Source organism: Halichoeres trimaculatus, unplaced genomic scaffold (genome assembly GCF_033239565.1).
Source record: "Halichoeres trimaculatus isolate MK-OKI-2021-1 unplaced genomic scaffold, fHalTri1.1 fHalTri1_scaffold_4, whole genome shotgun sequence".
NCBI lineage: Eukaryota > Metazoa > Chordata > Actinopteri > Labriformes > Labridae > Halichoeres > Halichoeres trimaculatus.
In genome coordinates, this window is record NW_027437182.1 from 4,961,310 (window position 1) to 4,978,455 (window position 17,146).

Consider the following 17,146-nt stretch of genomic DNA (forward strand, 5'->3'; position numbering starts at 1 on the left):
TATAGAAGATACAAATGCTGTTTTCTTGATCAAAGTTTAAGCTTTTACATTTTTACAAAATAAAGGTTGGAAATATCACGACGGTGTCTTTTTGTGTGACCGTGATATCATTTTCCTCCGAGTGTTGCCAAACACCCACAGCTCCGGTGACTTTTAGAAAGAAACATATTTCCTGCTAAAACATGGTCGTGGGGCCCCCCCAGCTGCAGATTCAGCTCACTGACTAAGGTGGTGATGAGTGTATGCATTAATATGGATGATGAATATCAGGAGAGGATACAATGTGCTGCCAAAATGTCCCTCTGGACTGAGTTCAAAACTTGAGAGGCCTAGCACTTGGTTCAATCCTCTGTCTCTTTCAACTTTTATTCAGAATAACAGAGTATATATACAGTGTGACAAATCAGATTGCACATGGACATCGAAACAAACCAAAATCCAGATGTGACCTAAGAGACTGCCAGCTGTAAGCTATCCATAGTACGTGGTGATCTGGAGCTACATATTGGAGAGTCACATGGAAGATGAACCTTGATACTTGAGATCCCATCCAGCCACCAGGGGGAGCAGTTCTTTTGGCGACCTCACTTGGAGCCGAGCAACATGACATCAATTTTTTTTACAGTCTATGGCTCAAACAGGTAGAGCCGGGTCCGTCCGATGAGGCTGCTGGCACAAGCTTTTATTGTTACTGTAGGTTTCATCCTTGTACAGTACACTTAGGCGGCTCCCCGCCTGTGTGTGGGCCTGTGTGTCCCAGCACCTCTACCTCACACACTCCCATCATTTCACAGCAGAGACAAGTGCTCTGTTTTTTCATGGTTTTAAGACCTAATTTTGGATCAGTGGTCAATGACACGTGTTTGTGGTGTGACAAACTCATAACCCAAATTTATTGCTGCTTTACACAGACTTAAAAGAAACCAACAAAATTAATTCCTTCAAAGTCTTCCTCTGAACTGAGTTCAAAACTTGTGAGGCCCTTTGGGTAAATTATAACCAATCAAGTGGACATCTGAAAATGTCAGTGGTCAGCTGTTGTAGGTAAGTCAGTTAACTCTGTGTGTGTGTTGCAGGTAAACATGAAATAATGTGGGATGATTCAGGAGCTGTGTACAATGATGCACTGCAAAAAGAATAATCATGTCTCAGATCTGAATGGTGAATTATCCTAAAACAAAAGTAAATAGTTTAGTCACTTGGTGTTTACATCTTTGTTATTAATGGTTCAGCCAGTTCCCGGATGCTCTTTTGGCTTTTTTGGCTAAAGAAAGTCTATTTCCAGGCTCTTCTGTTCTTCTTCACTGTTGACTGTCCTGTACCTGAGCAGCGACATGGCTTCTCTACACACTTCCTGGACTCTCTTGACTTTGTCATGTGGCAGCGTGCTACGCCAAGCCTGGGAGATGTCAGTTGCATTTTGTGATGAAACTTCGAACCTCCTCTTTACCATGAGTCATACGGTTGATCCACTTCCCCGGCTCTGTGGTCATCCTCAGACCTACAAACTCAAAAAGACTATTTATCTCTTCAAGTGGGTTGCAGGCAACATCCTTGTAGCGCCTTTCCAGGAAATGAGGAGGCATCATGACGGCCTTCTCAATGACGCATTTATGGCTGCATCAGATCTCCATCATGCCCTTAACCCCCCACCTCCATGATTTCTCTCTTGACTGGAAAACAGCCCGAGGGTCTCTGACCAGGTGGATGATGCGGAGATTCAAGTTTGAGTCTTTAAAGAGAGGGTGGAGGGATTCCAGTTCAAAAATCAGTGTCTCGCTCAGCACTTAAAATCACACCTCACCTTACACATTTGCAATAGTATAAATTTCTAAGTTGGGCCTGGCCCAAATCTTAGGTCAAAGGAGGAGAGAAAGGAGACAGCAAAGAGTGCTTGGTTCAATCCTCTGTCTCTTTCAACTTTTATTCAGAATAACAGAGTATATATACAGTGTGACAAACGAGATTGCACATGGACACGGAAACAAACCAAAATCCAGACGTGACCTCTGAGACTGCCAGCTGTAAGCTATCCATAGTACGTGGTGATCTGGAGCTACATATTGATGAGTCACATGGAAGATGAACCTTGACACTTGAGATCCCATCCAGCCACCAGGGGGAGCAGTTCTTTTGGCAACCTCACTTGAAGCCGAGCAACATGACGTCAATTTATTTACAGTCTATGGCTCAAACAGGTAGAGCCGGGTCCGTCCGATGAGGCTGCTGGCACTAGCTTTTATTGTTACTGTAGGTTTCATCCTTGTACAGTACACATAGGCGGCTCCCCGCCTGTGTGTGGGCCTGTGTGTCCCAGCACCTCTACCTCACACACTCCCATCATTTCACAGCAGAGACAAGTGCTCTGTTTTTTCATGGTTTTAAGACCTAATTTTGGATCAGTGGTCAATGACACGTGTTTGTGGTGTGACAAACTCATAACCCAAATTTATTGCTGCTTACACAGAGTCAAAAGAAACCCCCCCAAAAAAATGTTTTTAAGTCTTTGTCAGGATTTTGTCCCTTCGCAATTCTAAGAGCTCAGTATAACTTTGATGGTTCTTTACCACAACCCCTGACATAAGTAAGAAATGGTCATGAGACGACTGAAGCAAAAAGTTGAGCTTTAATACAGCGCTGGAGTTACAACATGTCAACAAGATGCTGGATGCTGAAAACTGAAGAAGTGTTTTGTGCTCTTGGTATTTATTAGACAGTCAAGGAGTTTATGTGTGTATGTTATCCTTCGTACCTCACTGTCTTGGAATGAGCCAGTCTGAGCTGGCGTGGAAGGTGTCCCTTAACAGATAAGAAGTCGAAAGACAGTCTCCACACCAAGGTCAGATACAGAGGTCAGATGAATCAGTATATATGGTATGTGCTTAAGAAATGTCTAAGGCATGTGGGTGCGTGCTGTGTAAGTGTCAGGAGAAGCTAGTAGATAGTAATTACAAGCATGATTACATGACAGGGTTTACATGAAATCAAATACATGAAAAGGTTAGGTGGTAAAGTGATCATACTGAATACATAAACTGTACAAGGGTCAAATTATTCTTGATAGTCTTCCTCTGAACTGAGTTCAAAACTTGTGAGGCCCCTTGGGTAAACTATAACCAATCTAGTAGACATCCCAAAATGTCATTTGTCAGCTGTAATGGATAAGTCAGTTAACTCTCTGTGTGTGTTATGGGTGTGTCATGGGTAAACATGAAATGACATGGGCTGATTTAGGAGCTGCGTGTGGTGATGTACTACAAGAAAAACAACAATGTTCCAGATCTCAACGGTCAATAAATCTTAAAAAGGAAAGGAGGTTTTTGTCCACAATCGTCTCTTGGTGTTCACGCCTTTGTTATTTATGGTTTAGTCAGTTCCCAGGTTCTTTTTCAGCTCACTTGGCAAAAGAAAGTCTATTTCCAGGCTCTTCTGCTCTTCTTCACTGTTGACCATCCTGTACCCGAGCAAGGACATGGCTTCTCTACACACTTCCTGGACTCTCTTGACTTTGTCATGTGGCAGCGTGCTACGCCAAGCCTGGGAGATGTTAGTTGCATTTCGTGATGAAACATTGAACCCCCCTCTACTGGTACCTTTCCCTTGAGTCATATGGTTGATCCAGTTCTCTAATTCTGGAGGCATCCTCAGACCTACAAACTCAAAAAGGCTATTTATCTCTTCAAGTGGGTTGCGGGCAACATCCTCATAGCGGACCACTTTGTAGCGACCTTCCAGGAAATGAGGAGGCATCATGACGGCCCTCTCAATGATGCGCACATGGCTGCGGCAGATCTCCTGCATGACTTGATAATGCCGCTCATCAGCTGGCGTCTTCTTTTGTCCTAACACAATATTATCATCTCTCGCCAGGACCCCCGCTGCGTTCTCTCTTGACTGAAAAACAGCCCGAGGGTCTCTGACCAGGTGGATGATGCGGAGATTCAAGTTTGGGTCTTGAAAGAGAGGGTAGAGGGTCTCCAGTTCAAAAACCCGCACCACCTTTAGCACGACATGGCTGTAAGTGCTGCAGGCATTCTGCGCCCGCTGCAGACCCTGAACATTACACCTCTTCTCACACTGACCCTGGTCCACGAATGGGTTTTGTGGCGTAAAGGAACAGGCTGGGGGTGAGCACAAAGTGCGACTATCACGCCATTTGAACAAGGCGGAGATGTTGGGGTCCACTGGAAGGTAGGTCTCCATCACAGAGAGGTCACACTGGAACAGGCTCCGTAACATGTCTCTCACAGCAATCCGAAGCACGCTAGCAGGTTTAAACACTGTGTTCCACACATGATAGAGCGGCTCCATGAGGTAGAACACAGACAGGTGCTGATTGAACACCTGACCCATGAAGGTGGAGCCTGATCGCCATGATGACAGCAACAGAACCTGGACTTTGTCATTGGGGGGCTTTGGGCTGTGGGAATTGGGCTCCAAGTACCAGTCCAATAAGAGCACCACTGCTGCTCCTTGGAGGACCATCAGAAAAACCATGGTGCTGAGGTTTATCTTGAGGTGCCACATGGTGGTTCTGGATCAGCATCAGCTGCAGGAGCGTGATGATGAAATTGATCCTTTTTGTCCTTTATGCTGGAGAGAAGAAACACAATGTGTTGGACAGGAAATAGAATTGTATATTTACAATTGGGCTGCGATGACTGGATAAAATAGACAGTGTTTTCTCATTTTTAATCTGAGTCCCTTGCTTATGTGAGTGGTGACAGCAGATCCCGCTTTCTCCACTTACATCTCAATCCCTTCCACCAGAGACGCATGGGAGAGACGTTTCCTCTGGAGCGTCACATAGTGTGACGTCTTGCGTAGTGATGACGGCGTCAGCTGATCACCGCTCATGTGTCAGTCAGCTGTATCAGCCGTTTGTGTGTCTGCACATGTGTGCTGTGCAGACACACACTTTTTTTTTTACTTTTACTGCACGTTTATAACCAACATCTGCTTGTCATAAAGTATAAACTATCAACAACTTTTTATTTCTTAACCCTTCAAATGCCAGTTTGTTTGCACAAAGCACCATTTGGGAAAAAAAACCCCTCAAAGTTTGCATTTTTATTTATTCTTCATGCCACCAATAGGTCTTGTGTGAATAATACTAGTCTAATATGTAATTGATTAACAGCAACACTGATTAAAATTCCTTTTATTTATTTTTTTTGTGTAGTGATTGCAAAATGTGAAAAAATCCCCCCCTTCATTAAAGTGACCAAAACATTCTGGAAATGCTATAAAAGTCATAAATTTCAAAATATTTTTTCTTTCACTACTTGATTTTTTAGATGTAATCAATTTTTGTCATGAAGATTAAAATTTAATTTACATTCAGAATTTTAACCCTTGAAACACCTGTGAGAACTCACCATGCAGTTTGTATGTAAAAGGAGAAAAGCATGAAATATTTTCTTTTTACAAATAGTAAATGCTATCTGAATTAAGTTTTTATCCAGCATTGTATTGAGTGTCGACCTGGTCGATTATCAGTCAATCCCTGATTTTTGATATGTTTTAGGTGCTGAAGTTGAAAATTCAAAACTGGGTTGATAACACAGATCCTTGGAAAATTTCAGCCCAGCAGCTTTAACACAGCTTAAATGGTCACTTAAGAGGAAGTGAAGTGAGTGCAAAATACCAGGTTCAAGGCCAGAGGGTTAACACTAAAAGTCCCAGGGTTTTCTTACCCCCGCTGCCATGCCCAGAGGACAGCCAAAAGGCTGCTCAGTTAGGCCCCGTTTACACGGAGACTCCCGCAACGATTCTTCCTTTGCGTTTTCAAAAGCCACCTGCGTTTACATGAGGACGGCGTGAAAACGATCCGCGTTCATACGACTCCAGGAGGACAAGTCTCCTCTTCTGTTCTTTCTTTTTCTGCCGTTTTGTTGTGTGAGACAGTCGGCAATCCAACCATAACGCGCATTACCGCCACCTACTGGCTCAACTGGAAATGTGGCTGAACGCGGAGCCTTCACCTGAAACTGCGAGTGCGCATGCGGTGACGTCAGCGTTTCACCCTGAGACGCTCCGCTCTGTGTTTACACGAAGCTGGATGGAGGAGCGGATTCAGATCTTTCCACTCTGGGGAGCGTTTTCAAAAGTTTGCGTTTTCACTGAAAGCGCAACGTGGTCTCGTCTAAACGGAAGGCCAAAACGCAACGAAATGTTTGCGGAATTGACCGTTTTCGGCGTCATGTAAACGGGGCCTTAGAATGTACAACTGAACGGCCTTCAATTAGCCACCATTGTTTTGCAAATGCAGCCTTTACCTGACAGATTGGTAGTCCACAGATGTGATACATGATCAGGGGGGAGGGGTGTGCCTGAAAAGAGCCTGGAAGCTTCCAACATCTACTGAAACTTTTTGCATCAGGCTGCCGGAGTGTGAGGCAAGTGTAGCTGTAAATATCTCTGATATAATTAGAAAAACTATTTCTTCCATAACCCATATTAGAGTGCCCTTGTCCAAAACAGCTGTTGACTGTTTAGTTTAAGTTTACTATATTTTTTTTGAAGTTTTTTTTTATAGCTATACTATCTCTTTATTCTTCTTGATAGAACTTTGTTTATATGCATGCAGCCTTTTGTGCGGCTGTGAACATTGTAAGCTGCTGAAAGAAACCTAAACTGAACTGACTGCCTCTGTCACAAGCTCCCGTCAGGTCCACTGTTTGCATGGCTGCTATTTTTTTTCAACAATATATCTGCTTGTATAACTATTGGTTCACATTTCACAAATGCACACACACGCGCACACACACACACACACACACACACACACACACACACACACACACACACACACACACACACACAAAAGATCCATTGTTTTTTTTTATAATAGAGTGTTGAGTCTCAAGCATGCAAAGTTGACACGGGGTGCTTTGAGTAGCCTGGATAAAGTTTATCTTCATCTACCCATGTTTGACATTTACTCCTGAGAAACACAGAAAATCCTGGTCAAAACAATAAAATAGGAAAAGAAATAGTTAGAAAGATGGATGGAAAATGTAAAAGCAGGCCAACTGGATGTAAGGTGGAAGGGTGGGTGTGGCTGTGACCGATGGCTAAACTAGGGACCCGAGGTGGATAAAAAGCTCACTCACGGCCCATGATAGTTAATTTACTAAACCTGTGCATCAGCAATAAATCTCAGCAAGAAATAAAATTCATAAACTGTGTTGACCTCATACTGAGAAGGGAGGGGAAAATAACTTTCTGTGGTGATCATAAAAGTGGACTAATTATAGCCTGTTGAACATATAATGAAGTCATTAACATTTTATACTAGTTCTAAACCTCTACCTCTCTCTCATAACATTACAACACATTGGTTTATTCAGGTAAAGGCATAGCAACATCTTTTCCTTTTTCAGTAGTTCAGGAGAAAGTAATTGCCTCATTTACAAAACAATGGTGATCAGATGGCTGTTCACACCTAAAGTAGAAATGTTGATTCCAGACTAATCCAGCCACTTGGCTGCCCCTTGGGCATGGAAGGTAGAAAAGCCAAATGGCTGGGCTGTGGGACTTCTAGTGTTAAAGAAAGGACATGTTTAATTTTGCACAGTTTACCCCACCTCAGAGCATTATTTTGATATTATGACAGTTGTGTTCACTATTTTGTGCTTCAAACTCACATCACACCCTTTTTTACTCCCAGCTCTATGATCTGTATCAGAACAATCCTTAGTGACTGAGTCTGAGCCTCTGCAGCATCCAATCAGGGAGTGATATCCCAGAAGGGGCGTGTCTGTGAAAAGACTTCCACTCTTGTGTCTCCCTGTAGCTTGTAGCTCCTCCTGTCAGTCTCCTCCCTCCTCTCTCCTCTCTCTTCCGAGCAAAATTATTGCTTTGAGATGCCACTCGATGCTTTGGAATTCACCCTACATTTCTCTGAAATATAGGGTAATTAAGCAACATGCGTGGATAGATTTAATAAACAGGAACAAGAATTTAATGACCAGTGTTTGAACAAGAAGAGCAAAGTTAACCTGGGATCAAGTTTCATGTATGTGTACCCAAACCTGGTCAACAAAGCTAAATAAGAAATACAACTTAAGGTTTGTATTAGTCGTATCACTGAAGCTGTAAAACCCAGTTGGACTTCAAGGCTGAATTTCTGGTCCCAAACAGAACAGTAAAGTCCTCGTGAGGTGCCGCATGTTGTAAATCTTTGTGGATGTCTCTGATTCAAACAGACCACATCCAAATGATCTGCATTGGTCCCAAACAACTTCCTTCTCCTTAAAAATCAAGACCACGTTTGATTGTTTAAAGTGTGTCGTGCAGGAAATTAAAAATAGTTCAAATGCTAACCTGGGTTCAAGTCGCAGAGCAGAAAAGTAGACGGCTTACCTGTGCCTTAACAGGTGGGAGATTTTTTTCCAGATATTGCAGAGTTGTGAAGAAGTGACAAACTAAACTTGTGTGTGGCATGATATAGTGTCTTCTTAGGGCTCTCCAAACAATCAATTAAACCTGCCCACAAGTCACACCTTGTGTTTCTTGTGTAGAGAAAGAACCAGGACAACGCCTACCAAGTTGCCCCGCTTTTTTTTTTTACTGTGGAAAAGGTAAGAAATAAATGGGTTTGCGGTAAAGCTCAGAATCTTAATATCAATAGTATCAATACCAAGGTGAGTGTCAGTAACAGATGGATTCTAGCGGGATGAGATCGATACTTTCGTTGCAGTTTTTCTTCTGTACGTCCGGCAAGTTGCTCAGATTTCCTCACAGAGTTCATGTGAGGGCAGCTTCACTCCAAGTCTGCAAATCTCACATCTCTCTCCCCGCTGCCCCTGGTCTGCCAGAGAGTAGCGAGTCAGAGCACTGAAAGCAGCCTGTGATGGCAGGGAGAAAGAGAAGTGCTGTGTGGACTTAATTCGCTGCAGCTTTTACTGCCATATGTAACGTGTGCAAGAACGTCTCTTCCCAGTGAGGTACCACAGTTTACTTCAACGAGGGAGGGCTGAAAGGTTTATAGCCTGACTTGGAAGAAGTTTTGCCATAGTGATGAAACTTCTAAAATCCTCAACAGGAGATATGACCTCATCATCAGTCCGGTAGCGCTTCCCAGCCAAGTGTTTGGTTGTGTTCAGGAACAGAAAAAAGTCAGATGGTGCCAAATCAGGAGAATATGGGGGGTGATCAACCAGTTCAAAGCCGCAGTCTCATGCAGTAGCCATGGCAACAACTGATTTGTGTGCAGGAGCATTGTAATGGTGAAACAAGACCCCTTTTGTCAGTTTCCAGGCTGTTTTGAGTTGATTGCCTTTCCTAGTTCCTTGCAAGTTGGCGTAGTATATTGTGTCTCAGGAACACTGGATATTTAATAGAGAGAAATAACCAATCACAAACTTTTCCATTAGAAGGTGAATCTGACCTAAGCAGTTATAAAAAAAAATGGGTATTAGGGAAGTAACGATGCATTGTGAGTAGGGGTGGGTAAAAATATTGATGACTCAATGTATTGAAATTAGGGATGGGTACTGAATGAAGTACTTTTACAGGTACCGATTTGTGTGCAGGAGCATTGTAATGGTGAAACAGGACCCCTTTTTTCAGTTTCCACACTGTTTTGACTTGATTGCCTTTCCTAGTTCCTTGCAAGTTGGCGTAGTCTTCTCCGTTGATGGCTTACCTTTATGAAGATAATCAGTGAGCACAAAGCCTTTTGCGTCGTAGAAGACAGAGGCCATCACCTTCCCTGCTGACAACACCACCTTGGCCTTCTTTGGAGGGGGAGAAAAGGGGTGTTCTCAAATAGGGTTGCACGATATATCGATACTAAGAAAGTTTCGATACTCCATGTTTTCAAAAAGTAAACAATACCACGTGTTTTAAAGGGATAGTTCAGTTTTTTTGAAGTGGGGTTGTATGAGCTCTATGTGACCACATAGATCACATCCACGGACACTGGACCACTGTCCAGTGTCCGTGGATGTTTCCTCTGTATTCCTTACAGTCGCCATCTGTAGCAGCTCTTCTCTGTGTACTCCGGTTCATACAGGTATCCTTTTGGTTCCAAAGTGAATGGAACTTCATCCTCGCTGTCATAGTCACTCATTTTGAATTTCCTACGCTGCCTCACAATCCTTAGAGTACAAACAAAAGAATTACGATACTTGATCAAACTTACACGAGGCTACAACCGGCGCCCAAAGCATAGCTTGTTTACATTCCCTACAGCTGAAAGGAGGAGGGGGGACGGAGCGCACTAGCGCTGCGTGGAAGGATACATGACCAGTTAGTTAGGTCCAGATAAATGTTAATATTTCCGAAGACTTAATGCACTTAAAAAATATTTTATGTAGCGTACTCTTAAACTGTGGTATCACTTTTTGATTTTAGTTCTTGTAGGCAGAGAAAATATCCTTTGAATTTGGTACTGTCTGTCCCTGTTAGCGCCTATTTCCTTGTCACGATCAATCACAGTCTGTGTCTTACTGAGGGAGAGGAGACAACTTTCTACTGTATCTAATGCCCTTAGTGGTCACATAGAGCTCATACAACCCCACTTCAAAAAAACGGAACTATCCCTTTAAGCATAAGTCTAATGGTGTTTTTTTGTACCCGTCACTCCCCATCTCCAACTTCACAGGTGTCTGGAGGTATCAAGAATTTAAGCCCATACTGGCCTTCAGTCAGACTCATACAAACTCCATCACCTTTTTTTCTCTACATTTACTCATCTGGCTCATGCAGACTTGTGGTCATGACCAGCTCATAACCCTCTTTAATCTCATGTAGGTGTCTTATCATACATGAGTCATCATAAAGCAGTGAGCAGCACAGGATGGGAAGCACCTAAAATGTACCGTGTAAATGGGAAATCATAAAGCAGTTGGCACGATGTTCATAAGGCAGTAAGCAGGAATTTCATAAAGCAGTGAGCAACTAACATACACAGCATAAATGGTGTCTGACATTTGAGATCTTTAGGATATATCTAAGTCATACAATACACTGTTTCTTTTAATAGATTTTCCCATTAGTCAATGGCCTTTCTTACAGGGTTTAGCCAGGGAGAGATGTGCTCGAATTCATAAAATGATCCCACAAGATCCTCCTAGTTAAGGATTGATTTGTGTTCTACGTTTTGAGATGATAAAAAGTTATGAAAATCAACCTGTCAGACATCTTTGTGACATCATAACAGCTTGATAAAATCAGAGCTCACCTGTCCCTCAGGTGTTAATCCCAGATGACTAAAGTCTAGATAGGTCACGACAACACCTGCAGAATTATTCTGATCATTTCACAGCTTCTTCTCAGAAAACACAGATTGCAATGAAAGTGCTGCCACCTGCTGTTTAGATTTAAAAAAGCAGAACCAGTGGCATTAGTTTGTTTTAAGTTGAATTAAAACAGTATGGAGTTGGGTAGTTTTGTTCTCCTACCAATGAGATACATCAAGAAAACCAAGGATAGAAAATCATGCATAACAAGCTGCTCTCAACAATTTGATATTGGTTTAACAGAATGTAGTGTCCTGTGTATTTCTAAGTAAAGTATTTTTGTCTTCAAGTCTTGGGACGTCTCTTGAGGAAAGCTTTGTTTGGCACACTCACATATTTTTTGAGGTACTTTGATTCACTTATGTCAGTTTATAAAAGAAATAAATGCTGTGTTCTTGATCAAAGTTTAAGCTTTAATATTCTACAAAATAAAGAATGGAAATAACATGACAAAAGAAATGTACAAGATGAGAGAACAACCCGTATATCATGTACAGCGTCCAGTCCATTTCTGTATTTCTTCATCTTTTTTGAGAGTCCTACCTTACACTTGGATGGGGAACATAAAATATCATGTCTCAGATCTGAACGTTCATTTATGCTAAAAAAAAAAAAAGTAAATGTTTGTCCAGTTTAGTCTTTTGGTGTTGAGGAGGCATCATGACGGCCTTCTCAATGACGATAATGGCTGCTTCAGTCTTTAGCATGCCTTGCATCACCTGCTCAGCTTTGTGCACAGTCTTTCTATTAACACAGTATCATAATGTACCCTTGAGCCCCCCCGATTTCTCTCTTGACTGAAAAACAGCCCGAGGGTCCCTGACCAGGTGGCTGATGTGGAGATTCAAGTTTGGGTCTTGAAAGAGAGGGTAGAGGGACTCCAGTTCAAAAATCAGTGTCTCCCTCAGCACTTAAAATCACACCTCACCTTACACATTTGCAATAGTATAATCTTCTAAGTTGGGCCTGGCCCAAATCTTAGGTCAAAGGAGGAGAGAAAGGAGACAGCAAAGAGTGCTTGGTTCAATCCTCTGTCTCTTTCAACTTTTATTCAGAATAACAGAGCATATATACAGTGTGACAAATCAGATTGCACATGGACACGGAAACAAACCAAAATCCAGACGTGACCTCTGAGACTGCCAGCTGTAAGCTATCCATAGTACGTGGTGATCTGGAGCTACATATTGGAGAGTCACATGGAAGATGAACCTTGACACTTGAGATCCCATCCAGCCACCAGGGGGAGCAGTTCTTTTGGCGACCTCACTTGGAGCCGAGCAACATGACATCAATTTTTTTTACAGTCTATGGCTCAAACAGGTAGAGCTGGGCTCGTCCGATGAGGCTGCTGGCACTAGCTTTTATTGTTACTGTAGGTTTCATCCTTGTACAGTACACATAGGCGGCTCCCCACCTGTGTGTGGGAGTGGTGCCAGCACCTCTACCTCACACACTCCCATCATTTCACAGCAGAGAGAAGTGCTTTGTTTTTTCATGGTTTTAAGACCTAATTTTGGATCAGTGGTCAATGACACGTGTTTGTGGTGTGACAAACTCATAACACAAATTTATTGCTGCTTTACACAGACTTAAAAGAAACCAACAAAATTAATTTCTTCAAAGTCTTCCTCTGAACTGAGTTCAAAACTTGTGAGACCCTTCGGGTAAATTATAACCAATCAAGTGGACATGTTGAAATGTCAGTGGTCAGCTGTAATGGATAAGTCAGTTTACTTTGTGGGTGTGTCATGGGTAAACATGAAATGACATGGACTGATTCAGGAGCTGCGTGTGGTGATGCACTATAAAAAAACAACAATGTCTCAGATCTCAACGGTCAATAGATCTTAAAAAGAAAGGAGATTTTTGTCCACCTTAGTCTCTTGGTGTTCACGCTTTTGTTATTTATGGTTTAGTCAGTTCCCAGGTAATCTGTCAGCTCGCTTGGCAACAGAAAGTCTATTTCCAGGCTCTTCTGCTCTTCTTCACTGTTGACCGTCCTGTACCCAAGCAGTGACATGGCTTCTCTACACACTTCCTGGACTCTCTTGACTTTGTCATGTGGCAGGGTGCTACGCCAAGCCTGGGAGATGTCAGTAGCATTTCGTGATGTGACTTTGAACTTCTTTACCTTGGCACTTTTTTCCCCATGGGTCACATTGTAAATCCACTTCCCCAGCTCTGTGGTCATCCACAGACCTACAAACTCATAAATACTATTTATCTCCTCAAGTGGGTTGCGGGCAACATCCTCATAGCGGACCAATTTGTAGCGACCTTCCAGGAAATGAGGAGGCATCATGATGGTGCGCTCGATGATGCGCACATGGCTGCGGCAGATCTCCTGCATGACTTGATATCGCCGCTCATCAGCTGGTGTCTTCTTTTGTTCTAACACAATATTATCATCTCTCGCCAGGACACTCCCTGCGTTCTCTCTTGACTGAAAAACAGCCCGAGGGTCCCTGACCAGGTGGATGATACGAAGGTTCAAGTTTGGGTCTTTAAAGAGAGGGTAGAGGGACTCCAGATCAAGAATCCGCACCGCCTTCAGCACGACATGGCTGTAGGTGGTGCAGGCATTCTGAGCCTGCTGCAGACCCTGAACATTACATATCTTCCTACACTGTTTTTGGTCGGTGAACAGACTTTGTGGCGTAAGAGGACAGGCTGGGGGTGAGCACAAAGCTCGACTCTCAAGCCACTTGAACAAGGCAGAGACTTTAGGATACTCTGGAAGGTAGGCCTCCATCTCAGAGAAGTTACACTGGAACAGGCTCCATAACAAGTCTCTCACTGCCGTCCGAAGCACAGGTGCAGGTTTACGCAGTCTTTTCCACACATGCCAGGCCGGCTCCATGAGGTAGAACACGGACGGATGATGATTAAACACCTGACCCATGAAGGTTGAGCCTGATCGCCATGATGACAGCAGCAGGACGTGGACTTTGCCACCGGGGGGCTTCGAGATGCTGGAACTGCGTTCCAAGCACCAGTCACAGAAGAGCACCACCGCTGCTCCTTGGAGGACCATCAGAAAAAACACGGTGCTGAAGTTTATCTTGAGGTGCCACATGGTGGTTCTGGATCAGCATCGGCTTCTTAATGCTGCAGAGAAGACAGGATGCAGTGGAATGAGAGAGCTGAATAGAGGACAGGAGGAAAAGAAACAAAGAGAGGTGATAATGAAAAAAATATATATTAGACAGGAAACAGAACTGTATATGTACAATAGGGCTGCAACGACTTGAAAAAAATGAAAATTTGATTAGTTAGAACATTGATAACTTTTTTGCCATCATTGGTAAACCATAGTGTAACCAAGCTTTCTGGGTTCATCGGGCTTAATACACTCAGCAAGAAACAATTAACGGCACACAGGCAGGAAGCTTCCTTATCCACGGCTTCCACTCTGTTCAACACACAAGTGTATCACCTAAAGGGTAACTTCAACAGCCACTTTTTTTACAGCAGCTACAGTAGCTCACAAGGGAGACTCCACTGAATGAGACAATACAGATAACAAACACAACAAAGGGACTGGCAAACAAAAGAGATGTCTAAAGGTTAGGAGAGGAGCTATTGACAGTCCCTGAAGGTACTGGTAAAGTGTAACGCTTCAGTCTGTCATGGTGAACCAACTAAGTTATCTCCATAAGGTCCAGAGGGTAGCTGATGCAGTAAGACAGTGCGGTCTTACCTCCAGATGCCAATGTCTCCATGACCTGGAATGGGCCCAACCAATATGGCGCCAGCTTCATACGGCCCTCAGTGGGGTTACTCAACCACACCATCTCTTTCACCTCATAGACACAGTGGCAAACATGAGTGTGGCTGAGAAAGCAGCCTCCAGTCCATTTACCATAGATGACACATACCCTGGCAGAGATCCAGCCCCCCGAGAGCCCGAAATGCCAGGCACAAGGGCATCAGCAGGGACACGAGCCTCTTACAATGCATGAGTTAAAAGGGGGCAAACTGGGTCCTGGTGTGTCCAAAGGTGTTGTATGCAAAAGTGACCTGTTACATAACTGTCTCACTCACTCCACAAGAGAGCTACACCTTAGCAAGCTGGTCAGTCAGTATGATTATGAAGTTCCACCATGCCATACGACTTCAGATTGTAGGCGTTTTCCTAACCCCCAACATCTGGCAGAGACCCTGAATCATGTCCACCTCAAACTGGCGGCATTGGCCAGTGTGCAGAACCTCAGGGACTCCTTGCTCCAAGACGTAATCCTTACAACGACAGCGAGCCACCTTGTGAGCAGTCTGGTTTGGAAGGGCTTACAAATCAACAAACTTGGTAAAATAATCCTCAACAACCAAAACGTACCTGTTCCCCTGAGATGCCACAGGCAGTTTCAGAGTATCTGCGGTCACCCATTGCATCCAATGGTCAACCAGAGGTCCCCACCATCAGAGCCCTCCTCTTGGGGACTAGGGACATGTGAGTGTGGCTGGCTTTGCACTGCTCACTCCACACTCAAATGTCTCTCTGCATAAAAGGCCAGAGTCAGGGTCGTCCCAAACCTAAGGGTGTAATGGCTGGACTTCCATGCAGGCGCTGAAGCAGTTTCGGCACATTAGATGTGGGGATCACAACCTGAACCTGCTGCATTCCAGTCCATGGTCCTACATAACAGTCCATCAATGACAGACAAGCAGCCAATTCAGTCAAAAGCTTTTTGAGGCATTTGAGGCTCCCCCAAGAACCTGCAAAGTGGTTGTGCTGCATTACACTCCAGCCACTCCAGCAACACACTATTGTCAAGGTTTTTGCGCTGTGCAACCTGCTGCTCCAAGTTCACGCAGCAGAGAGAATGAGCAGCCTGTAGGCCCGATTGTGTTTGTGGTGGATGGGTCTGACTAATTCACCAGCAACCTTCTAGCACTTGACAGAGCTGATCCCTAGAGGTCTGCCATGGTTTATCTGAATGTGCATCTGGTTAATATATTGATATACAGTCACACCTCCAAGGAAAGGGTCCAGTTCCAGCACCCAGTGGCCATGTGCCTGAGCTCCAGCAGTGGGCATCGGTCACAGTCACAAGGGTAAAAGCAGGCAGTCCTACAAGACACCTAAATTCCTGCACAACCTATAGCTTCCTGTCAAAGGTGGACCAGAGCTTCTGTGCATGTGTGAGAGCCTGGCTGGCATAGACGATGACCCTCTCCAGGCTGTCCACATCTTGTGCCAACACTGCCACCACAGACTTATTGAACACATATGTAATGACTTAAAACAGCCGTGCCAAGTTCGGCAATGAGACCACCGGAAAAGATGTGAGCACCCTTTTATGATATGTGAAGGCTGTCTCACACTTGACAGTCTACTCAAAACAGCACTATTTCCCAGTGAGGGGATCAATGTATCAAAGTTAATTCAACAACTTTTATTTTGTGTGTCTGTTAACGTGTTGCGGTGGAACTTTGCCTTACCTGAAAGAACACGAGGAGAAAATGTAAACACAGCGATGCACAGATGACATCCCGTCATGAAAATCAAATAACAGCAGGCTATTTAGTCTGTTTAACTACAGAAAACTTGTAAAGCCTACTTTTTGTACACAGAATATTCACCGAAAGAGCTGATAAAGGAATCGAAGAAGAATAAGAATCTTTGTGGCTACATTTTTGGTCCCAAACAGAACAGTTAAGTCCTTGTCAGGTGCCATATGTTGTAACTCTTTGTGGATGTGCCTTAGATTCAGATGGATCACATTGAAATTATTGGCATTGACTTCAAACAAGTTTCTTGTCCTTTAAAACTGAGATCACCTTTGATTGTTTAAAAACGTGTCGTGCAGAGAATGAAAATAGTTTCAACACTAACCTGATACAAGTCATAAATGCAGCAGAGCAGAAAAGAAGACTGCTTACCTGTGAACTCT

General features: G+C 43.6%; 2 protein-coding genes and 1 pseudogene across 2 annotated transcripts; all 3 read right to left on the reverse strand.

The window, feature by feature from the left end:
- Nucleotides 1-1,228: 1,228 nt before the first annotated feature.
- LOC141788788 (carbohydrate sulfotransferase 4-like) lies at nucleotides 1,229-2,341 on the reverse strand (annotated as a pseudogene).
- Nucleotides 2,342-3,152: 811 nt separating this feature from the next.
- Nucleotides 3,153-4,527, reverse strand: LOC141789475 (carbohydrate sulfotransferase 5-like). The gene has a single exon (XM_074668886.1). It carries the CDS (start codon nucleotides 4,525-4,527, stop codon nucleotides 3,367-3,369), a length of 1,161 nt encoding a protein of 386 aa, XP_074524987.1. The 3' UTR covers nucleotides 3,153-3,366.
- Nucleotides 4,528-13,164: 8,637 nt separating this feature from the next.
- On the reverse strand, nucleotides 13,165-14,908 carry LOC141788791 (carbohydrate sulfotransferase 5-like). The gene has a single exon (XM_074667862.1). It carries the CDS (start codon nucleotides 14,326-14,328, stop codon nucleotides 13,165-13,167), a length of 1,164 nt encoding a protein of 387 aa, XP_074523963.1. The 5' UTR covers nucleotides 14,329-14,908.
- Between the last annotated feature and the right edge of the window lie 2,238 nt (nucleotides 14,909-17,146).

Excerpts from the sequence above, each read along its gene's own strand:
- LOC141789475 (XM_074668886.1), bottom strand. The coding sequence starts at position 4,527 with ATGTGGCACCTCAAGATAAACCTCAGCACCATGGTTTTTCTGATGGTC.
- LOC141788791 (XM_074667862.1), bottom strand. The coding sequence starts at position 14,328 with ATGTGGCACCTCAAGATAAACTTCAGCACCGTGTTTTTTCTGATGGTC.